Source organism: Arvicola amphibius, chromosome 3 (assembly GCF_903992535.2).
Source record: "Arvicola amphibius chromosome 3, mArvAmp1.2, whole genome shotgun sequence".
NCBI classification, from domain to species: domain Eukaryota; kingdom Metazoa; phylum Chordata; class Mammalia; order Rodentia; family Cricetidae; genus Arvicola; species Arvicola amphibius.
Genome location: NC_052049.1, coordinates 143,706,389 through 143,731,060, shown reverse-complemented (window position 1 = coordinate 143,731,060; position 24,672 = coordinate 143,706,389). Strand labels below are relative to the sequence as shown.

Below are 24,672 nucleotides of genomic sequence, written 5' to 3'. Positions count from 1 at the left end.
GGGCTGGATATGTGGCTCAGATGGTAGAGTGCTTGCCTAGCATGAATGAAGCCTGGGTTCCATTCCCAGTACCGAATAAACAAGACATGGTAGTGCACACATGTAATCACAACACTCAGGAGGTGAAGATGTGGGGGGGGGAGATGAGGAATTTAGGGTCATTCCTGGTTACATCATGAGATCAAAGCCAGCCTGGGATACATGAAGCCCTGTTCCTAAAACAAAACAAGCAAGTAAATGAACTTTGTAAAATACTAAGGAAGATTGTTACAGCAGCAATATCTCGGACTGTTCTTATTTCGAGACAGGGTTTTTTCCCAGGCTGGCTTGAAACTGGTAATCCTCCTGCCTCAATCTTCTGGGGCAAGGATTACAGGCACGACCACCACATTTGGCTATTGCTCAGATACCAGTGGTTTACATAACAGTAACCAAGGATTCCCACCTTGGGAAAGGCAGAAGCCCCTAGGCAACCATTCTGCTTGCTCTGCTCTCTTCCCAGCAGGCTACTGGTGCGCTTGTCTTAGCTGCTGAGCGAATCCTACTGCATTACTGAACTGTGACATCCAGAATTCATGCTTCAAAGTCTTGGTCCCTGATGTGACTGTTTGAAGACTGGAGCCTTAGAGGGTAAATGAAGTCCTAAGGGAGAGCTCTGATCTGATGGGACTGTAGGAATAGTGCCCCTATAAGAAGAGACAGAAAAGGGCTGGCAAGATGGCTCAGCGGATAAAGGTGTTTGCCACCAGGCCTAACAACCTGAGTTTGATCCCCGGGATCCATGTGATAAAAGGAGAGAACCGAGTCTGAAATTTTCTTCTGATTTGCACATATGCACCATGGCACGCATGCATCCCCAACAGTTAACTGAATGTAATATGAGAAGGGGGAGGAGAGAGAGAGAGAGAGAGAGAGAGAGAGAGAGAGAGAGAGAGAGAGAGAGAGAGAGAGAGAGAAAGAGAGACAGAGAGAGACAGAGAGACAGAGAGAGAGAGAGGAGGGAGAGAGAAAGGGAGGGAGAGGAGAGAGGGGAGAGAGAGGGGGAGAGAATGAATGAATGAGTATGGGAATGGAGGACCCAGAAACCATCAGGCAATGACCCAGCCCTGCAAGAGCCAGCATGGAGCCTTGTGTACACATGGGCACGCCTCTTAGATATACCCACACCCACCCCACACACCTTTGTCACCATGACCACACATTTCCTACCTCAGATTGGCTCTTAGAGATGCTTTTTATAACCCAATAAACCACAAATTATTAAAGTACAATACCCCAACATATCAAGAACTGGCCATTATAAAAGCTCAAGCCGTAAGTATCCTTGGAATGGTCCACTGCAAATGTCTGCCAGAATCAGAGTTCCAGATGGTTTGTTTACCTCAGATGCTGTGGGAGGTGGGAGAAAGTTGGGGCTTTCAGATGGGAGACCTGCTGAAGGATGAGGTCCCTTTGGTCCGAACTTCTAGAGGAGCTGCCGTGTGATCACTGAGCTGGCCAATTCTTTTATTTTACTGACTTTCCAACTCAAACCCAGACAGCCCAAGAGCATACCAGAAAGAACCTTAAAAGACCAACAGCAGGGCCTATGACTCCTGCCTGGACCTGGCTAATTAAATGACTGTGGCCCTGAGGGTAACCCTGACAAGCTATCTGTCTGACTGTCTCATGCTCTCCTAGTGACTTCTGGATTCATTCTAGCTATGCCTCACTCAGTGACAGGCAGCATTAAAATGCACACGACCACCCTCCTCTTCTTCGCAGCACCTTGGTATCCCAGGTAACCATACCCACTGGTCCTAGCGTCCCTATCAACACATGTCTGAGGCCTAGAATCCTGTGCCTGAAACCCAGCCTGCTAAGCAAACACTGTAGTTTACTCAGTCCCACGGACCATCTACCATCCCTCCTTCCTCACATTCCTCTACCCACAAGGCAACGCTGTAAAGCACACTGGAGTGAAGTGAAGCATTTGGATAAACATGCACAAGCTGTGCAAACAGAGTGACCAGCTCTCACATGACTCCCGCGAGCTTCTGGCCTGTGAGGCTGAAGTCTCCATCCTGGAATGGCCAGCCAAGCTTGCTGCGGGGAAGAGAGCCAAAGGCTGCCTGTGGGCCTCTGGTGGGCCTTCTCACCCAGGGCCTCGAGAATGAAGCCAAACTAGGACCAGAGAGGTCGAGGAAGCAGTATGGGCTCAAGAATATGCCAGGTCCTCCCATGCCACATGAGCAGGTGAGCTGTGGCCTACCTGGGAGGGGTCTTCTGGCATTTACCATGCAGGTGGCCGGAAGGATGACATGGGATGTGTAGTGACAGGAGCCCTCCCATGCCTGTGCTTCCTGGACTGGAATCTCCATGCTCAGGGCCTTGAACCTGATGATGTCATACCTCCTTCCTCTTCCTCCTCCCTCTCCTTGTAGGCCCCTCCCTGGAGTCTCCTTCCCTCCATGTGACTACTCACAGGTCAGACGATGGTGGGGTGAATTTGACTTTCTAGACTAAATGAGAAATGGGAAGACTGGAAAGCCAAGCTGCTTTCGGAGAGTCCCAGCTACTTTCTCAACGGCCCCAGCACCTGCATCTTTGAGACCACAGTAAAGACCTTCTTATTTTGTTTTGTTTTGTTTTGAGACAGTGTTTCTCTGTGTCACTTTGGCTGTCCTAAAACTTACTCTGTAGACCAGGCTGGCCTCAATCTCATAGAGATCCACCTGCCTCTGCCTCCCGAGTGCTGGATTAAAGGTGTGCGCCACCACGGCCGGGTTTCAGTCACACGATCTTATTGCATCTCCAGCACCTTCACATACCAGACCTCAACATCCTTGGCAGCTCACATAGAGCAAGTGCTGCCGCTGCTTGTCCCTCTGAGCACTCTTGCTCTTCAGCTGGTACTCAGAACTTTGGCTCCTCTGCCTGTCTCTGCCCAACACTCCCTAGGTGCTCTGAAGCCGAGTGTTTAAGCAGCTCATCACTCACCAGCCACACACAACCGTCAGCATCCACCATCAGCATCCACCATCAGCATCCACCATCAGCATCCACCATCAGCATCCACCATCAGCATCCACCATCAGCATCCACCATCAGCATCCACCATCAGCTGTGCACACACTGACACCCTCGTCAGTATCAGCATCCATAGTAACCACAGTAGGAGAAAAAGGGAAAGTCATCCTCAAGATTTTGACCAACAGCCTGGGAGCCACTCTGCTAGCCCATTCCTCTACCATGTCTACAATGTCTGCAGTCACAACGAACCACCAGCACCTTCTAGAACATTCAGATCTTCCCTGACTCCCTGCCTGTCCTGCTATTCCTCCCACCCCTAACCCCAGCCATCCACACCTATGAGCAGACAAACACCCGGAGTCCCTAGTTGCGACCCCTTCCTTGGTCCCTACCAACAGGTTTGACTGAAGCCTTTCAAAAGCTCCTGCCTCCTCAGCCAGCATCCGAGTGTCACCTGTGTATCACCTTGCCTTTGTGCTTGGGACCCTACAGCATGTGGCCTGATTCACAAATGACTGTTCAAGAAAATTCGAATGCCTCGCAGGTCCACCGTACCAGAAAAGAGTGAAAGTTGGCACTTGGTTTGTTGACCCTTTCTCGATTTTAACGTTTGGAACTACTCATAGATCAGACAATGGTGGGTGAATCTAACTGAAGGAGAAGAGGAAGGATGTGAGAAAGGCCAGATGGGAATGTCACTAGCGTGAGCATTGACCATGTGTGAGACGGGGACCTGGAATGTGAGTTTCAGGTACTTCTCCTGACCTTGCTCCCTGGGTTCCAGTCGACTGTGAAAATACTCATGAGCTCCTCACGTGTCTACAGCTGCCGCACCCTGGTGTTCTCAATCTCTCCTGTGAGTTCTTCACACACAATCAAGACAAGCACACAACTAAACGATCGTACCTTTCTGGGGAAAGCATAGCCCAGCTCTGCCAAAAACCTAGCAGCATGGGAGGTCGGATCTCAGAGCCCACAGGCTTCCAGCTGAGCAGCTGGTATAAGACAATGGCTGGTGGACACACTGAAGGTCAGCATGGGAGAGACTGGCTGGAGAAGGCTCCGGAACAGTTCTAGGTCCTACCGCCTTCTCAGCAGTGGTGGCGCCCTTGCGATGTTCTCCTTCCCCAGCATACCTCCCCACCTTCCGATCCTCACTGCCGTGTGCACAATGGCTGCCGTTCTCACTTCTGTACACTGCATTCACTCATGGCCCTTCCCCTTAGCCAACTGAGAATCCCTTTCTTCCTACGGGTCCACTGGAAGACAACACCATGGTCCTATGGGAGTGACATCTGAGGACCTTCCTCAGGGCCTTTCTCCTGATGTCTCTGTAGGCAGCAGAACTAAGCTCCTAGTCTTTAGTCATTTGCTTACAAATTATCTGTGTTTGTTGCTGCAGCATATATAGGATTTGGGCTCTCGTTCTTCCGAGGCCTTTCCCATGCTGCTGTGAATTCCCAGGCAGCATCCTTGTGCCTCTCTGTCCTTCATCGTGTGGACGGGATTTTGTGACTAGCTTTCCTCTGTCTTGATGGATATTGGGGTTAGTTCCATATAGTTTAATAGAGAACAATATGACAAATTAGCATGTGTGGGCAGGTAGCTAGACAACATGGACTTCCCAGGAGTCCTCTGTATGGGAAAAAGCTCAGGTTCCTTGGAGATGGTAAGGGTGGGGCCCAGGTCAGAGCATAGAGAGGCATTAGGATTCTGACTCTGTCAGGTCTGTGTAACTAAGGAAACTTCCTTGATCTGAGCTCTGCACAGAATGGGGTCTGAAGGTTTAAAACATAGATGGTTTTTTTCTTCAGATTATTTCAGACAGAGAGAAGGTTCTGAGGATGATGTCTGGTACTTAGAAACATTCCACTTTATCATGCAAGATAAAAATAACCATTCTGCCCACGGCTGTCACTGTAAACAGAAACACCCACTCCTGAATGTGTGCACAGAGCCTGTATTTAGAGTGTGCTCACCGCACCCTGGTCTTTACAAGCTAATGGTCAGCAGAGAGGACATATAGTTGGCTATATTGACAGTGGTCAGGGTGTTGGATGGAGGGCTGGCTGTGGGTGTCTCAGAGTCTGCCCAGATATTCCATCTGAAGGGTGTGCTGAGCCAGTGGTGAACACGTAGGCCACATGGGAAGGACAGACAACATGCCTGGCCGGGTATAAGCCAGATAGGAGCGGAGGGGGGCTGGTAAGGGATGCAGAGGCAGGACCTTGTGGTAGGGTTGGGGTCTAAGGTGACAAACACTTCATGAAGGTTATAAGTAGGGATTCGTCAGACCAGGTTTTCTCAAAGGGATTTCAAGTAATACTGCTTAGAACATTTCTAAGGCATGCTGCCGTGGGAGGTGGGTCATTTTACACCTCCTGCACCATGGCCTCTCTCAGGAACCCCTCTCCCTCTGGGAACCTCTCTTCTTGGTACCCAGCCCTCCTGCCTTCTCCTCTGTGATGGTTCTTCTTCCATTGGCAGCCAGCGGCTGCTTCTCTCTTGGAACTCAGGCAGTCCTCCCTCCTGGCCTTGGCCCTCTTGCAGTGGGGTGCTCCTGTCTTGGTTTCAGTGGCCACACCCGGGAGAGGGCACCCTAGCCCCTGACTAAGCCCATTCCCTAGAGACATTCTGGCTATGCATCCCACACTCACTCCCCTGGAGTCCTCTCCCTGCTTCAACACCCTTCCTGGTTTTAATAAAAAAGTGCTTCCTGACTTCTCACAGAAACACTTCCTTCTCCTAATGGCTCTAATGCCACCCCCACACCCTGTTCTCAGTCACACAGATGCCAGTGTCCGTGTCAGCCTTAGTGTGTCCCTTGTCTAAATATTCCCTGGACAGTTCCTCCTTGTCTGTCTCCACCCCTCATGTCCAGGACTGCAGATCCATCGGGATCCCTGAAAGGCTGGGCCCCTGATGAGGCAGCTCTTCTAAGCCTCCTAATCCCCACCTTTGTTGAGCAGCCCTTCTGCCTCAGTTCAGCTTCCCCATGTACTCCCACGGCCTCAGCTAACGCCTGCTTGACGTTCCCCACTCCAGAGAACCAGAAAATACCTTGGTGGCAAAACAATGGCCCTGGAATAAAACAAAACAGTGTTTCTCTGCTCCCCCAAGCACAGTCCTTTCTTCTGTCTGCAGAGAAAGCCCTACCTTGCCACACTCAACCATCCTTCCTTTCTCTACCCCACTATGTCCTCACTTATTTTTGGGGAAAAAAAAACACCTTGGGTTTTAGCCCTAGCTGCCTGGAACTCACTATGTAGTCCAGGCTATCCTCAAACCCAAGGCAATCCTCCTGCCTCAGCCCACTGAGTGCTGTGATTACAGGCACTTGGGAATAGCGGTAAGTGCACCTGTGTATTTCTGCTTCAAGAAAAATTGTTCCTCAAAACAGGTCAATGATCAGCTAGCTATCTGTCCACAAAAATATACAGTAAGGTGGGGGTTTGCTGAAGAATTTTCTTTTATAGTTAGTAACATGAAGACTTAGAAACATTACTGATTACCTGGTGGCTCACACTGTATGTGGTAAAATATTCTAGATGAGGGATTTAACTCTATGGTGGCACATTCACTCAGCAAGAACAAGTCCCCAGCTTGGGGCACGGGTGGAAAAAGACATAAACTATAAAGCAATGGTTTGAATGCATCAGAGGGATATCCTCTTTGTTTGATGTATGCTTGTAATTTCTTAAACAAAGTAGAAGAAAATCCCCCTCATGGAAACTACAATGATAAAGCGCCTTTTAAACTTAAGGCATAAAGATGGGTGTGGTGGGGTATATATGTCTGTATACCAGCGCTCGGGTCGCTGAGGCCAGATCTCCACACCTGTGAGCTGTAGAGAGGGTACCATTCCAGCCAGGGACACAAAGCAAGCACCTGTCTCAAAAACAGGGTGGAGCCTGGAGGCCACACCTTTAATCTCAGCGCTCTGGAGGCAGAGGCAGGCAAAACTCGGTGAGTCTGAAGCCAACCTGATCTCCGTAGTGATTTCCAGGCTAGCTGGAGAGACCCAGTGATACACATTCTCAACAAGAAAACCCAAACCGAAAAGCAAACCATAACCCCCGCCCCACCCCCACCCTCCGCTAGATTAAGTTCATGTGTGTGGGAAAATGCTCCAACAGAATCCATACTAGTCCTATCTGTCTTGAAGGGCTCTAAACGTCCCCTACGACAGTGTAGCAGGATCTGTTTCGTGGCTGTTTAATTTTTACACATGCTTTCCTGGCCGATAAAGTGAAGCTCTTAAGACCTAGAAGTTTCCCAGAGTGCTCTCAGTGCTCAGCGGCAGGCCTGTCGGAGGTGCTCTCTGATCTAAGCACCTTAGAGGGGATAGTGAGTGCCCGACAGCACCCATGTGCTCAGACCAGGCAGCTCCAGGGGGAACCCCCCCCCCACCCCGAGGAACTTCGCCGCCCAGGAAGCGCACCCAGCATTCTAGAAAGCAAGGCCAATCTTGTCGAAATCCTCCAGGCTCCGGAGGCCTGGAAGGTTACAGAAGCCTGTCGTGCTGGATCGAAGCTTCAGACCAGTGCGGGACCCAGATTCCATTAGTGGCAGGAGGAAGGGTCCAGGTGGTACAGTCACTCTCCGTTGGGTGTACCCACCCGCAAGGCGCCCGACCGAGCTCGCAGCTGCTCCCGGCCTCTGCCCCTCCACGAGTCCCGGCAGGTGCACAGGTGCGTCCCCGCGCCCCTACCTGCGCGTAGAGCTCAGCCACCGCCATGGGCCTCCACGCTGCTGCTGCAGGGGACCGTGCACGCCCAGTCAGTCAGCGCCGGGCCATCTTGTCAAGTTTTCCCAAGTGCCACGGCTCCCTTTCCCGAGGGCTCGGGCTCGGGCTCGGGCTCGGGCACGGGGAGTGGGGAGTGGTGGCGGGGGTGGGGAGTGGGGGACAGCAGCGGGATTGGTGCTCACGGTCAGGCCAGCGCTGCCATTGGCCCGGCCCAGGTAACAGGTGAAAGAAACCTCCAGGGGTCCCGCCCAAGTTCCTGCTCTCTTACTGCAGCGGGCAGAGAAACGAAATGCTTACACAGAAAACCCCAAAGAATCAGTGAGTTAACAGAACTTCTAAATGGAGAAAGAGGTGGATTAAAACAAAAAGAAGAAAGAAAAGAAGGGAGGAAGGAAAGAAGGAAGGAAGGAAGGAAGGAAGGAAGGAAGGAAGGAAGGAAGGAAGGAAGGAAGGAAGGACAGGTCGTTGTCCTGCGAGCTTTTTATACGCAATAGAAAATAAGATAAAAGATCAAGGAAAATGCACCCAGAGATTACGATTATGGCAATAAAAACCTCGTTTGACCTTTAAGGAGAGCAAGCTTTCATCTCTCTTAAAGGGCACACAAGGAGGGCTAAGTATGGGCATGCTATTTGGACAGATGGGGTTAATTTAACATTTGAAAGGTGTTGGTTCCACCCAAATTAACAAATTAAGAATCCTGGCAGCACTTTTTTCTATTGACTTTACTTTTCTATTTCATATGGGCTAAGTCCGTGAATAGCTAAGACTGTTTTCACAACTAAGGGTAAAGAGATCTCTGCTGTCCTTTCTCGGGGGGCAGTACACTTTCTCTTCTTCTTTATCTAAAGCTAGTGTCTCACTGAGATCTGGGGTTCACTGAGTAGGTTAAGCTGGCTGGTGGCCCTGGAGCTCCTACTTGTTCCTGCATCCCTGGGTTTACAACGTCTTCACACCTGGCTTTTTAAATGTGGGTTCTGGGGATTGAACTCAGGTCCTCAGGCTTGCGGTGCAAACACTTTATAGATTGAGCTATTGCCCCAGCTCTGTCCTACCACATATTCATGGTATTCATAGGCACAACAAAGCTACAGCATTAAAACTCATGTAAGAATGGACATGTGAATGATGGAGCCTAATGGCGTCCATTCACAGAGCCCCACATGGACAGACATAGGAAAGCAATGAAGGCAGATCCATGGAAAATGTTGGATAAAAACAACATACAGATTCACAGTTAGAAATTATAAATAACCAGTGGTGGTAGGAGATGATGGTAATTCTAGCACTAGGGAGACTGAGGCAGGGGAGTCCAAGCTTGAGGCCAACCCAGATGGGTTTTGTTCTTATTTGATACGGTGTATGGGAATAAAGATTTTGAATAGGATATTTTACTAATTTATGAATGGATATATATTTGGGATTGAGGACACACTAGGCTGCCCACTCTGTCCTCAAACTTGAAATTCTCCCGCCTCAGCCTTTCAAGTATTTGAGATTACAGGTACATACCTATAGTGAATGTAATTGGCCCCCATAATCTCACAGGGAGTGGCACTATTAGGAGGTGTGGCTCTATTAGTGGCCTTGTTGGAGGAAGTATGTCACTGTGGAGGGTGAGCTTTGAGGTTTCCTATTCTTGGGATAGCACCCCATGAGTCAGCCGACTTCCTGTGTCTGTGAGACACAGCACTCTCAGCTCCAGCACCACATCTGCCCTCACAAGACTACGCAGCCATGCTCCCTGTCATGATGATAATGGACTGAACCTCTGAAACTGTAATCGAGTCACCCCAATTAAATGCTTCATTTATGAGCTGCCGTGGTCATGATGTCTCTTCATAGTAATAGAAACTCTAAGACAATAGCACAGAACCTGGTGGTTGATTTTTTAAAAACATTCAACTATGTTTTCACTGCTGAGATAAGCCCCACTTGCATGGGGTATGTGGTCCTCACTATATGTTGCTGGTTTGGTGTGTGGATTTTGTTAGGGGTTCTGTGGCTGTCCTTGTAAGGGGTGCAGCAGCCTTCCCTGTGGTGTATTTGACCTCTAGAGTCAGGAAGTGTGTGTGTGTCTATTTTATCAGTCTCCGAAGGGTTTGTATTATTTCTTCTGGAAACATTTGCTGAAACTTGAAGTGCAGCCCCTAGATCGTTCTTTAGGATAAGATTCTTATTCACCCCTTCTCTTTCTTTACTTGGAAATCCATTCCGATTCCCTCAGTCTTAGGATTTTCATACTTCTCTTTCTGGGAATTTGTCTACTTTATCGACTTTGCTGGAACAGACCTGTAGGTGGCGCTCTGCTCCACTCCTGATTCCAGATATGTACAGATGTTTTCTCTCTCTCTCTCTCTCTCTCTCTCTCTCTCTCTCTCTCTCTCTCTCTCTCTCTCTCTCTCTCTCTCTCTCTCTCTCTCTCTCTCATAAATAATAATAATAATCTTTCTTTAAAATCATTTTGTGTGTATAGGTATTTTGCCTCCACTTATGTCTGTGCACCACTTATGTCCCTGGTACCCACGGAGGTCAGAAGAGGCTGTTGGATCCCCAGGAAATGGAGTTACAAATAGTTGTGAGCTGCCATGTGGGTGCTGGGAGTTGAACCAAGGTCCTCAGACAGTGCTCTTAACTACCAAGCCTTCTCTCCAGCCCTAATCTTATTTCTTGAATAACTGTTTTAGTTATTCTGATACGGATTCAAATTTATATGCTCCGGGGAGGCGCTGTCTCAAAAATAAACAAAAACTGAGTAAAATTAGAAGACTCTTGAGAATCAAGTACGACAGATAGCTCACACCTGTAATCCCAGCTCCTGGGAGGCAGAGGCAGGCGGATACCAAGTGCTACCATATTTTTCTCTATTTGTTGGCATTTCACCGTATTTTTGTCTCACACTCCTTTTCCGTCAGCTGTGACTCCAATGGAGTGCTTTTTCTTAAAAACGGGGCCTCTCTATGTAGCCCTTGCTGTCCTGGAACTCACTATGTAGACCAGGCTGCCCTTGAACTCACCTGCCTCTGCATGTAACGGAGCATTTTAACATGTATGTTGGTTTTACACTCTACAACAGCTATCTAAATGAGGAGATTTGAAAGGAAGAACGAATTACCTTGGCTCACAGGTTCAGTGGTTTCCGCCTGCAGTTGGTTGGCTCTGTTGCCCAAGGGGAGAATGAACATCTCTGGGAAGCAGGAGCATGGGTAGGCGGAGCAAGCATTTTACCTCAGCGTGGACAGGAAGCAGAAGGAAAGGGTGCAATTCGAACCTTTCAGACGTAGCAATTGCACCCCTGTTCCGCTCTTTCTTTAGCTAGGCCCCACCTCCTAAGGTTCCTCCCACTTCTGAGAGCCAGGACTGCTGAGGCTCAAGCTTGGAACAGAGAAGACGTTGGCTGCTCAGTGAGGTGGGCACCTGCAAGGGCAGATTCTTGTTAGAATACACCTTCCAAATGTCCTTTATTTTTAGATAATACTTTGTGGTACGGGCTAACCAGGCTCAGATGCATTCCCCCAGGCACATCCAACCTGCGATTAAGTTAGTTACAAAAAATGTAATGCATAATTTTATGATTTTGTGTTGGACTACACTTCAACTCTCCTGGTAGGATGCAGGTTGGACCTGCCTGCTCCTTAATCTTAAAGGAGCACGCGCAGAGTGTAGTCCTTAACTGAGTATGCTCAGGGATGGGCGGAGTCCTACATGAGAAAGGGATTTGCAATACAGTCCGGACGCTTCCATCCTCAGAGAGGGTCCTGCCTTGGAAGTGAGTCTCTCTTTTTTTTTTTTTTTTTAAATATTTTCTCATCTAATGATATCTGGGCAAGGGCCCAGCCCATAGTGGGTAGTACCATCTTTTTTTGCAAGTTATCAAATTTCTCTTTTATTATGCTGCCATTCACAGTTTTAACATCAATAAAATGCTGATAAGTTTTTAACCTAACTCTGGCAGAGTACGACCACTATCCTCCAAGATCAGGATTGTAAATTCTCCTTGTTTTTTTTTTTTTTTTTTTTGAGTCTCTTAATAGCAAAACTGTGTCTACTCTTTCTACAATGCCAACCCACTGTGCAGAGCCACGGGGGACACTTCACACTCAAACCCTGGCATGAACCACTCGTTCATATCTCTTCACAAGTTTTAAAATGTTGAATGGTTTTAGAGATATATCGAAGCAGTTCTGGTACTGTTCCTTCTCACTGTTTATCAACTGCACTTACTGTTTGTCAGTATTTAGACAGGTTATTTTAATGACTGTTTCAACCTTCCCCACATCTGTAACCTGTCTGTGCCTGCTGTCAGCCTGGCACGCCAGGGGTCTTGGCACTCTGTGTCTTGTCCCTGAACACATTCAGCTGTTAAGCGCCAATAATGGCTCCAATTGCCCTGCTGTTTTTTTAGCGTTGCCATAAGCATAAATTGCTTTCCACACTGGAAAAACGTCCAATCAGTTTTGGGCTCCTTTGAAAGAATAGAAAATTCTTAAGGTCAACGTTTGGCATTTATATGATCGCACAGACTCCTCAGCAGACGCTTCTCCAGTTGGCTCACAGAAAGCCAGGGCCTACCCTTTAGTCTGTCTCCAGCCAGCCTAGCAGCTTTCCGTTTTCTTTAGCCTCCACCATGTTTTGGCTTAAACTTCTCTTAAACATCTGCAAATAAAGTCAGTTCCTTTGGAAAAAAAAACTTGTATGATCTGCATCATTCCCAGCAAAACCTCAGAGCCAAGGCTCTGGAGATGGGGTGGGGATAATGGTCCATTTGTCACTGAGAGAGGTCTTTGCTTTAGAGTTCAGTGTTGGGTACATGGGGGCCAGCGTTCTCCACAGGAAACCACTGTCTTGCAAGCCCAGCTAAGGGCGACTGAGGACCCAGTATTCTCAGCAGCAGGGTACTCATGGGGGGACCCTGAATTGGGACAGGGTAGGAGGGAGTGCCCCCCTCTTGGCTGTGTGCACTTGAAGCTTAGCTCCATCAACACATAGCTGAAGGCCTTATGAGAAATGCTGACTCCTGGCTGTTCCCACAAAGGGCACACTCCACTTGGGAGCTGGGGCAGATGAAACCCCATGTTCTTGGCCACAAAATGCTAGAGTCAAGCTTATACCTTGTTGAATTAGGAAATTGGTGTGTGTGTGGGTGTGCGCGCACACACGTGTGAGTTGTCCCCATAATCTCAGGTATTTGAGTACTTGGTGCTGTTTGTGAAGGGGGTAGGAGGCATGGCCATGTTAGGAGTATGTCACAAGGTGGGGGCAGGCAGGTTTTGAGAGTTTAAAGATTTACATCATTTCAAATTTGTTCCTAGAATTCTGCTGCCTGCTTGTTGTTCAAGATGTGAGCTCTTCATTGCGGCCCGAGCTGCCATGATGATTCCTTCTAGATCTGAAAGCTCAAAAACAAACAAACAAACAAAAACAAACAACCTCCCCTTTTTTATAAATTGCTTTGGTGATGGTATTTTATTACGATGTCTTTGCGTTTCTATTGCTGTGATTAAGCACCATTACCAAAAGCAACGTGGAAGTTTATTTCACATCAAAGATTAGATAATTACAGTCCATCATCCAGAGATGTCAGGAAGGAACAAAGGAACTCAAAGCAGGAACCTGGAGGTAGGAATTAAAGCAGAGGCCATGCATGAATGCTGCTTACTGGCTTGCTCAGTCTTCTATATAGTATCCAGGGGAGGCATGGTCCATAGTGAGCTGGACCCTCCCACATCAATTATCAAGAAATAAAAAAAGCACTACTGCCTTGCCCACAGGCCAATCTGTTAGGGGCATTTTCTCTATTAAGACTCTCTCTTCCAAAGTGACTCTAGGTTTTGTCAAGTTGACATAAAAACTAGCCAGCAATATAGCCATTGGAAAAGTAAATACAATAATATATACCACTCATCAAAATGTAGCATGTTTTCTTTCCTTCCTTTCTTCCTCCATCCCTCTTTTCTTCCTGTTTGTCTATTTTCTTTTTTCCTTTCTTTTCATTTTGTTTTGTGTTTTTCAAGATAGTTTCTCTGTATAGTCCTGGCCTGTCCTGGAACTCACTTTGTAGACCAGGCTGGCCTCAAACTCAGAGATCCACCTGCCTCTCTGCCTCCAGAGTTCTGGGATTAAAGGTATGCGCCACCACTGCCCAGTTTAGAAGGCCTGTTTTTTTTTGTACGTTTGATTTTTTAAAAAAATATTGTCACTCGTTTCCACAGGCAGGGGGTTCATAGAGTTCTCGATGCTGCTGGGCCAGACGTATAACTCTTAAAGTCTACTGTTGAGAAATATTTAGTGTTCAGAATGACTTGGTAACAGCTGAATAGAATGGCTCAGAGGTTAAGAGCTCCGACTGCTCTCCCCAAGGTTTAGAGTTCGATTCTTGGCTGTGGTATCGATGATGGTAACTACGTCATCAATATATAGGAAAAAAGGGGGGGGCTGGAGAGATGGCTCAGAGGTTAAGAGCATTGCCTGCTCTTCCAAAGGTCCTGAGTTCAATTCCCAGCAACCACATGGTGGCTCACAACCATCTGTAATGGGGTCTGGTGCCCTCTTCTGGCCTGTGGGCATACACACAGACAGAATATTGTATACATAATAAATAAATAAATAAATATTAAAAAATGACTTGGCTTTGCATGGATAATGTGGTCCGTCTCACTTCTTATCTCCTAACTCCTTATCTACCCCTTTGCTTTCATCTCGTCTGTTTGCCTGAGTCTGTGGGTGGGAAGATGGCTAAGTCAGTAAAATGTCTTGTAGCTCAAGTAAGTAGACCCAAGTTCAGATCCCAGGACCCACATACACACTGATTCCAGGAGCTCATTGGGCAGCCAAACTATATGAATGAATGAATTCCTCCCGTGATTGAAGGAGACACCTGATGTCTTCCTCTGGCCTCTACCACACAGGCTTCTCTTCACACGAAGGAGTCCCATCTTTATACAGTGTTTGCCAACCTAGCCCAGGCCATTCAACTTAGAATCCTGACTTTAACCACCAGGGGTGTATGTAAAAGAGGGCCTAGATCTTTACATGTTCCTGGGCTAGAGCCTGAATCTTTGCTATCACCCAGCTCCTCCCTCCTTCCCTCCCTCCCTCCCTCCCTCCCTCCCTCCCTCCCTCCCTCCCTCCCTCCCTCCCTCCCTCCCTTCCTCCCTCCCTCCTTACCTCTCCCTTTGTTTTCCCAATAGGTTAACATGAGCTGAATTCTCTCACATTCATTAAAGTTTCTTGGTAATACAGACTTAGTAATACAGAATTCCATAACTTTACTATTTCTGAGATGAACTTGGTATTTTGTTTCCTCAGTAGTAACTTTGCTGATGTTTCAAAATACATTTCCCACATACGTAGGGCTCATGAATAATTCATGCTCTCCTTATTGGTCTCAGTGCACTCATTCACCCCACCACCACCCTTTCTCCTAGTGCTGGGATGGAATCCCAGGCCTTCTGCACCGAGGGACATAACAAGTGCTGTTTTCCACACAAACTGCACTCTCTACTGATCATGTAGCCCTGGCTAAACTCGGACTTGCCGCTCTCCTGCCTCAGGACTCTGGAATATCTTAACCCTTGTTCCAGCCCCGCTCCCTTCATCGGTTCCCCAGGTCAGGGTGCCTCAGGACTTGAGTTCTCTTCTGACCCTCACCTCGCCTGTTTTCTTTGAACTCCAATGCCTGGCCCACCCAGAGAGGTTGGCATCATGCTAGAAGCTCACAAGGCTGGTTTCATGTTTCCCCCACAATGCCCCTGCTATGGTTTCAGCAGCGGCAGACCGTGCTGAGGGGACAACTGCATGGATTCCCAGGTCTTGCTCTGGGTGGTCAATGCCATGTCAGAATCCTTCAACTGCACAGCACTGTACTCGCCCCTCTCTGTACGCTCAGTGGTAAGGTCATAAGCCCAACAGCCCCAAGCTTTGAGGAAGGAGGCATACCTCCGGGGCCACATGTGGCCACTGCTCCCTTCTCTCCTGCGAGCAGATGCTGTCACTTCTGGTTAGCTGTTTCCCATTTTTGCCTTGGCCCCACACGGCATTCACACTCACCTGGTTTCCGTGGTGACTCAAGGGTCAGTGCTGGGGTGTGGCTCAGGCTGGCTAGGCTCTATACCCCTAGGCAGTTATTAAGAATGGGTGCAGAGTCAGGTGGCAGCCGCAAACACCTTTAATCCCAGAATTTGTGGGGCAGAAGCAGGCAGATCTCTGTGAGTTTGAGGCCAGCCTGGAGTTCCTGGACAGCCAGGGTTACAGAGTAAAACCCTGTCTCAAAAACAAACAAAAAAAAAAAAAAGAAAGAAAAAAAGAAAAACAGAATTCAAACTGGTCAATGAGACTCCATTCTGACGTGTTGCTGATAATGCTAATGAAGAGGCTGGATGTCAGAGCTGTGCTTCTGGGGGCTCTGTCACTACTTGGAGAGACCCTGGCTAAGAACGAAGCCAAAATAAAGGAAAGTAATGTGTTTATCTCCAAGGCACCTAGATACATCCCAACTCAGTTATGTCAGGAAATGGATTCCCTTTGGGGTCAAGCTAGTTTGACTTCTATCCTGTAAACCCCCCCCCCCCAAAAAAAATTCTAATGATCATAAAATACCATAGTGAGATGGTTTCACTTTGTAGAGAAAACTTTGAGTTCTAATCTATTTAGAAAGAGAAACTGTTAGCACATGTCAAATTTTCATGTTTTTGTAACTCTTGATGTACACAGAGCATGGATTCTCCTGCGCTAGTGGATGAATACAGTCCCTCTGCTGCATTTCTAGGGCCTGCTGTGGCGCTCCCAACAGTAAAGTCCTCGCTAAAACAGTCTAATGAATGAACTTACTGCGATGTGACGGGGGACACCATCTATTGTAGAACTTACTACTCATGCTTTCATAACATGACTAAAGACGAGACCAAGCCAATCACAGACTGTTCTCTCTCCATCCAAAGGAGTGTTCCACACACCCCCTTTATTTCTGTCCTACTGTGTATCTGTCTCTTCTACTGTATTAAAAGCTGAACTTTTGACACAAATCTTGTTTAGACTTTTGAAAACTCCATATCCATTCCCAAATGCCTAGGCTCTATTTTTCTGACAGAGGATCCAAGGATTCTCAGGCATGCCTTTCCCTTGAACTTGAACAAAAGAGGCCACTGTTCCTCAGCTGGTTGATCTGCTCAGGTCTGGCAGTTTACACACCGCTGTTTTCTAGTAGACTCACCGACCTTTCCATTTCTAAGACCCTTTGAGATTCTTATTTGAAGAGACTATACATTTATTAATCTTCAGAATAAGAGTTTGTTTTGCTGTTTTAAAACGTGAAGTGGGTTTATAGACACGGACAAAACTTCTTTATATCCTTATCTTTATTTCAACATTTTTCTACAGCAGCTAGGAGATCCAGAGCTAACGACAGATACACACTAAGTACAACATTAGACAACTACAAATTCAGAGCAGAAAATGTCATTCTGATATTGTTTTGGCTTTCCTTTTAGCATTAGGTGATATCCAGTGAAAAACTCATGTTTCCAAGGCTTTGTTGATATGAGGTGAATTGTTAACCTTCTAGAAGCTTTCCCGCGAGACTCTATGGAGAGGCGTGGTAACACCTCTCACCTTTCAGCATTTCTGCATCCTCACCTAATCACTTTGCAGAGATTAACTGTGTAGATCAAGAAAATTCTTTCTCCAGATTCAAGGAAAAAAATATTTAAAAATTGCAATGTCCCATTTCACTGTATTTCAAAGGCAGGTCCATTTCACAATAAGTTATAAACAGTTAAAATAAAAACACAGTATGTTAAATGCCATGAACTCATCTGTGCAATACTGCTGGAACAACTTAAACTTTCCAAGAACACAAGAAGATCAATACTACTTCAGGAATCCACAAAAGAACATAAACCATAACACATATCCACATTCAAAGGAAAAATCACTGTTTGCAGGAAAAATAATGGCTCATGTGACTTAGGCTAAGATTTTATAGCACATAATAACAGCAAGTTATTGAAACTACTGACTCTGGAAAATACACGGGAATGCATTAATTTTCCAAACATTAAATTATATATGACAATTTCAACCTTCAAAAGCAAGCCCAAAACTTTCTCAACTATTCCAAGCAATACGACAATGCCAAGGATATGTTAATTGTTTACAGATATGTTATAAGTCTAGTTCTATCCATTACATTAAGCTAATAAACATTTTCAGCTAGACTAAATTATAAAATAAAAAAATGTATAAAATGCATTTGGAAGATGTTTGACATGGCATCTTTCGGTTTTTGATCTATCGAGAATTTGACTGAAATTAGGTACTATACTGGATTAGAACTTACACAGCTACTTTCCTGATTTTACTCAGCCTTTTACAGTAGGGCATCTTTACAGTATTTTTAAAAGGATGTCCATAAAAAGGTTTTAGTGTTGTACTTTTGCCTTTATTAAAAAGGGGCTAGTGAAAGGCGAGACACCACGGATACTCTGACGTCTGTCCTGCTTCCTCCACGCGTGCTCATTTGGTTACTGTCATGAGGAGTTGCACTAACCCAGAAACACTCTTAAAGCTAACACTTTATTGGTTGCTTCATAAATTCCAGTCTCTGTTTGGAAATGACAGGTGGCAGGAGATGCAGGAAGGAGAGAAAGGAATCAGTGGTAGGAAGCCACATCCAATCCAAATCCTCACAAAACCTCAAGAAACATGGCAAGATATCCCTCACTGAGGACAAGTTCTGGGGAACTTAAGGCAGCTCTAATAGGGACGGGGCAAGGGTTAAGGCGGCCCTCACAGCACAGTCTGAGAACAGTTACAAAGCACTAGCACAATGCTTGTGGCCTCCAGCATGCATGCCCACAGCACAGCTCCAGCGTCTCCCCGGCAGCGTGCTGGGGCACTTCCAAGCTTACAGTGACTTGTCAATGGTGGACAGCCCCTGGGAGGCCAGTACTTAGTGTCCTGGGCTCCCCTAGACAGCAGACTGAAAGTACAGGAGAGTTATCTGTAGGCTGTGCAGCTTAGTCAGGGCTCTCACAAGGAAACCTCAGGGTTGTGGAGACTGGCCTGCCTTGCCTCTTCGCATCTGAGGTTTTTACTGCTTCCTGCCCTCTTAGTTTGGATAGTCTCTAGTTTGAGAGCCCATACCCTGTCAGGGAGCACTGATTCATGACAAAGGGCAAGCCTTGTCTCAGTTGCTGCTGCAAGTACTGTGCACCGGCCTCCACAGAAGCAGCTGGTGCTCTCCATTTGTCTCTTCCCAAATACCACTAGAGAAGAGGGCCCTCACTAGCCCAGGGCACCCCCAGCATCTGGAGGACAGTGTCACCCTAGGCAAGTCACTGAGCACACCGTTGTCCCGAATTGTCCCTCACATGGACTGTGGGAGCTGTCTCCTGTCGACGCTGTGAGGGAGTGAGGTAAGAAAGAAGAGTGCTGGCGTGAAGCACATGCATATGGGTTCTAGCTCACATGGACATTCGCTCTTTAACCCTTGGTAAGACCTCCTGAAAAACTCTCAGCTGGTGGCTGTGGGTGTGAGAGAAGGAACTCTCTGTGGAGCTCTCAGGATGGCAGTAGCTCCTCTTTTCCTAGAATTGTCAGAAAAGTAATTTCTCACAACAATCAAGACACTGATTTTCACAGCCTCCTGTATACACTCTGAAAGAATATGTGTATTGCACACGCTTGCTCACCCATTAGGAGTCTATCTACTGAAATGAATCAGTAACAAGGCAAGTCCTCTAAAATTTCTATCACTTGGCTTTGGATTACAGTTCTGTATATTTGCTTTCAAAGCAGTGCCGGTCAGGTGGAATGTTCAAAGCTTCTAAAGGAACCATCAAGTTGTCCTTTCTGCATCTTGTTTCATGCTTATCTTTCCTGCTTTGGAGTTACTTGAAGGCAGACTCAAGCCTTGGGCTAAGAAAAGCTACAGGAAGGGAAGGGAAACTGCTTCTTCTCACCTTGGATCCCAAGGGTGCAAGTTGCACGTGCGGCAGGGAAAGTGGGTGGTACTGGCAGGGGCTACCAAGAGGAAGAGGTAATGTGCTGCTGTGCCTTTCAAGAGCTCCTTCTTTGGAGTCCAAGTGTGTCACAGAGGGATGATTAGTGATAATGATAAGGAGTACAGAAATGAGAACAGAAAGGTGTGTGCACAGACACCAAAAGGTAAGTCCCATGCGTGCCAGCCAGGGCCACAGAAAACCATCTGGCTGGTAAATTAGACCGAGGGAAGAAGCAGGAAAGTGTGACAGGCAGAGGAAAAGCTGGGTGTGTGTCTGAAGCTAGGTGAGGGTACAGATGACAGAACGGAGGTTACCCTACCTAGTTGGCAGAAACCTGGTGCTTCCTTAACAAAGTGCACACAGTCATTTACCAGGTTTTGAGGTTCCCTGGTTATAAAGTATTCTTCTGAGGACTAAAAGCCTCCAGATAAACAAGAGGCGTTACTTCAGATCCCCATCTGGGGTTCTGAAGCAGCTTGAAAGAATTGGAGCCTGGAATCATAGAAACTCTGAGCCATTATCACTGAAACAGGAGAAACTGCAGAGTAGGAATAGCTATGGAGCAGGAGTTTCAGTTCTTGACAGCAGAGAAAAAGTGCTAGAAACTGTAGGACACAATGTCTGGAGGAGGAGAAAAGGGCTCCAGGGACAGTGGTAGCATGATCTTGAAGACAAAACTCAGGGTGTACAACAGTTGCGTCCTACACAGGATTAAGCTGGGAGCAGGGTGTGGGAGGACTGCCAGGCTGAGGGAAGACAGCCCACACATGGCTCTGTTTGCTGAGCAGCTCTTCCACCTGCTACCCCTCTAGCTGTATGACACATGGCACGAATGAAGTTGCTTTAAGCATTAACTGCTCACTGAAACAATATAGGAAACCCACAAAAATTGAATCTGGTTGAATTAGTGTTTTAGGTTCTGCAAGTAAATAAATGTACTAGAACTGATGAAGGGCTGAGACTGCAACTCAGTGACAGAGGACTTATTTAACATACATGGGGCCCTGGGTTCAATAAAATCCTTCAAATGACAAAGCAGCTCATCATGTAACAAAAAACACTTAAACTACGTGACTTTCAAATAACACAAATATATTAGATTTTCCTAAAGTACCTAAATGATGTACGTTAAGAAGAAGTTGTGGCTCCGTAAACTTGTGACTTACTGTTAGCACAGGGAACCCACAGCACTAAACACTGCTCTTCACAGTAGGATGGACTGAGTGACTGTGGCCCCTGGCCCCAGGAACCAAGCATGAGGGAACTATAAATGGGGAAGTGGCTGGAACAACCAATTACCCAACCCTCTTACTTTATAAGCAAGGACATCCAGGCTCCAGTAAGATAATGGACAATAACTGCTGTTTAATAACAGTATTTATCACTGACTTGAAACTGCTTAGTTCTCATCAATAATATTGCACATACTTAAATGTCACTGTTATCGACCATCTTACAGTTAAACTATACAAATTGATGATGTAACTAAGAACCAGAGGAATAAAAGCTAAGAATTTATTCTTACATAACTCAAAGGATTTATTATATAAGACTTCCAGGGAAAAAATGGAGACTATGTTTAATTAGACTTTCATAATGTAGGTTTACAGAATCTAGGTCTTACTGAACCAAATCCTCTATAAAATTTAATAATCTTCTTATATTTCTTACATAAATCTTCTTACTGTATTTATAATATGATGTTTTTAAAAGTATTTAGTGATATCTGAAAACATTTATAGAGGATGCAACACCTATAGCCCCTGAATTATAATGATTTATTATATGTCTTTTTTGAATAACTTATAGGATAATCAAAATTTCAAGATCTGAATCATAAATATTCTGATAGTCCTTTCTAGATAGTGACTGAGTCTAACACTTAATAAATTAAAAATAGGACCAGTTAATGTTGAATATATGCATGGCAAGAATAAGATTTGGGAACTAAAAATCGGTAATTTTACAGAACACTATACCATGATATGATATCCACACAGGTAAAATTAATTTGCATATCAATGTAATACACCCTGAACAGCAAGGACATCCCAGCCACTCTAACACTACCTAAACATCGAACATCTTGTCCTATCACTACACAGCTTCCAGTGTCTGCTACTTGTGCAGATGAACCTGTGGATAATTGCATATAACCCTGTTAAAACTGATCTGGTTGAATTGTAAACAGTGAAGAAAGAGAAGCTGGTTGTGCAGTGCCTAATAAGACTATCATCAGGAGACAGCACATAGCAGTAATTTAAGATGCTTGGTAAGCTACAGTACAAAAAGCAACTATGCTACCTAGCAAGCCAGCATCTTTAATATCGCTGTACCATAATGACACAAACAAGGAAGTTACTTGGGCAATTACTTTACATATTGCCAGTTTATTTTTTGATCCAGTTTGACAATATCAACATGATTGGCTCCTAAGCTGATATGTATTCAGTAGTGATTTTTCTTTCAGTTCTTTGTTTGTGCCTTGCTAACAACAGTTCATCCGTATGGAATTGTATTTTTCTATGTCACTTAATGCAGCACTAAAGGTTTAAAACAAATGCTGTCAGCTGAAGACACACACCTTTTACCCTTCTTCTCATTCCTCCCTGATATCATCCATCTGTATGCAAACTCAACAGGTGAAGAATGAACGTTGCTTTAAAGGTAACATGGGACAAGGTGTCTCCTCCCAAGTGAAAGGATTCTAGGGAAATTTCCAGTTATTAAGATCTTCTTTTAGAGATAACCAGTACTTTTTCTTTAAAAATGTATTTTCAGTAGCTCAATGGAAACGACTGTTCTCATTCAGAGGAGAAATGCGTTCTCTATGTTTGCCTGGACAGCACTTCAGACCCGTGCAATGAAGCCCAAGCCTAGGCTGGCTGGGATCTGGATGGTTTCTAGGGCCAGGGAGGATGGGTTAAAGGGAAATGTGACAGGAAAGATGTGTTTAGCATCCATGAGCAGCTGTGGAGAATCTTTCCTGTCTCGTAACCGCATCTAAGATGAAGAAAAAGGACAAACAGGGTGTTAGTCCTTCCAATTTGTAAGATACTTTTCTACCGAAATTTCTATTTTAAAAACTTTAATAAAAATGTTAATCTTTGCTTAAAAATATTTATTGACTATAATCTTATATAAAAAGTCAATGTCCGGCAAAATAAGTAAAATGGAAAAGTAAAGATAAGAACACATTATCCCTCCAAAACATGGTAAAGACTCCACTGGAGTGAGCCTGGGGTGAAACAGTGAGAAAGAACGAGCCCTTACCTGTATAGTGCGGATGAATGAGACAGAGACCCTTTCTTCAAACTCATTAACTGGGGTGTACAGGTTCAATACCTTGACGATCTGGAGAGATAAAGGGTAAAGCTTTTGGCATATTTCACAAACAGGCTGGCTCTTCATGATCTAATAAGTGGGAAGGACCTCTTAGTTCTACCTGGGGTAGGCTGGAGAGGGAAGGAGACGTACGCGCGCGCGCGCGCACACACACACATAGATATATAACCATATCTCAAATGCAGCCTGAGCTGGACTTGAGTTTGCTAGCCTCTTGTATCAGCTTCCAGGTGCTGGGAATAGAGACTGTACCACCATGCTGGCCTCATTTTCAAGTTGTTATTTAAAGCTGTGTTAACACACTAGTCATCACAGCCACATGTAATTATTTACATTTAAGTTAGTTAAACAGAATGTTAAGTACAGGGCAATGCTGACCTATAGGCAAAGTGTATTGTAAGCACCAGAGACATGGAATGAAAGGCAGGCATAGCGACCAGTCTGTGAGTGACACACTGGACTCAGGAATTAGGCATTCAGAAGCAAGGGTTAGAGCTGTGCAGAGAAGGACTGTTCACTAAAATCTGCCACATAAATCAAAGAGATAACTGGATTCTAGGTCTACCTAATGCTTGGGGCATATACTAAAGTTGAAATATTTAAGTCCCGGAGCACATTCTTTAAAAGCTGGAGGACAGGAAACATCTATAAACCAGGTTTCCCCACTGTTCCTTTACTTTCCATACTTGGCAGAAATGGGAAAGGTCTCAAGACTGCCACCAGTCCCACAGAGTTCCACTTCTATGAAAGCTTACAGCAGGAGTTTCTTCTGCAAACGTGAATCTGACACTAAGGAGTTACAGACAGTGGTTCTGACTGTCTTCCCTGAAAAAACTGAATTACACTGGCCACAGCTGCAGTGCTCAGCAATGGGAAGACAAAGATTCAGTGCAGGAAACACCAGGCAAAGAGAACAGCAGGCTCTCTGGATGCCTTCTTCCAGCTGTTGCTGTTTCCTCTAACAACCTTCCTGTCCTGTCCCTGTCCTAAAGGTCAATGCTACGGAGCGGCACTGCTCAGAAAAAGGCCATCATTTCCTCCAGTGCTTCTTGTAAAGCATGAGCGTGTCTGTTAGAGGTTTCACGACAGTGTCAGCTTCATGCATTTCTGTTTCCCTACTGAACTATAAACTCATGAAGGTGGAGATTTTCCATTCTTAATCGAAGTATTTTCCCCTACAAGTATGATACTGTGTGATGGGAATTAATCACTTGAAGAACTGAGAGTAAGAAATGCTTTGAGTATGTGTGTGCACATGTGGGCCGTGCAGAGCATGCATGTGGAGGTCAGAGGGTGACCCTTGGGAGCTGGCTTTCTCCTTCTACCATGTGGATTTCAGGGAACAAGCTCAGGTCATTAGACTTGATAGTAAGTGCCTTTACTACCTGAGCCACATTACTGGCCCCAAATAGAAAAATATAAAGATCCATTAATTATTAAATAACATAGAAATAACTTCATGAATTGGAGCTCCACAGAATATATGCCCCACGGGACATCGTTTTATTCCAGGCTGTCTCTCAAGGCTGAGAATATCACACAGAGTACTAGGTACCCACTCTTTGC

The 24,672-nt window shown here is 45.9% G+C and overlaps 2 protein-coding genes across 3 annotated transcripts in view; both read right to left on the bottom strand.

Annotated features, from left to right (window-relative positions):
• Myo5c (myosin VC) overlaps positions 1-7,835 on the bottom strand; it is a 76,753-nt gene extending 68,918 nt beyond the window's left edge. The window contains exon 1 of the mRNA XM_038322744.1: positions 7,724-7,835. Coding sequence (XP_038178672.1) covers positions 7,724-7,750 — 27 coding nt within the window. The 5' untranslated portion in view covers positions 7,751-7,835. The remainder of the gene's footprint in view (positions 1-7,723) is intronic.
• Positions 7,836-22,119: 14,284 nt separating this feature from the next.
• The window catches only part of Myo5a (myosin VA), a 154,897-nt gene continuing 152,344 nt past the window's right edge, over positions 22,120-24,672 (bottom strand). For both annotated transcript variants that reach the window (XM_038322819.1, XM_038322820.2), the window contains 2 exons: positions 23,035-23,115; positions 22,120-22,764 (listed from right to left, as the gene is read on the bottom strand). In XM_038322819.1, the coding sequence (XP_038178747.1) occupies positions 22,612-22,764; positions 23,035-23,115 (234 nt within the window). In that variant the 3' untranslated portion in view covers positions 22,120-22,611. The remainder of the gene's footprint in view (positions 22,765-23,034; positions 23,116-24,672) is intronic.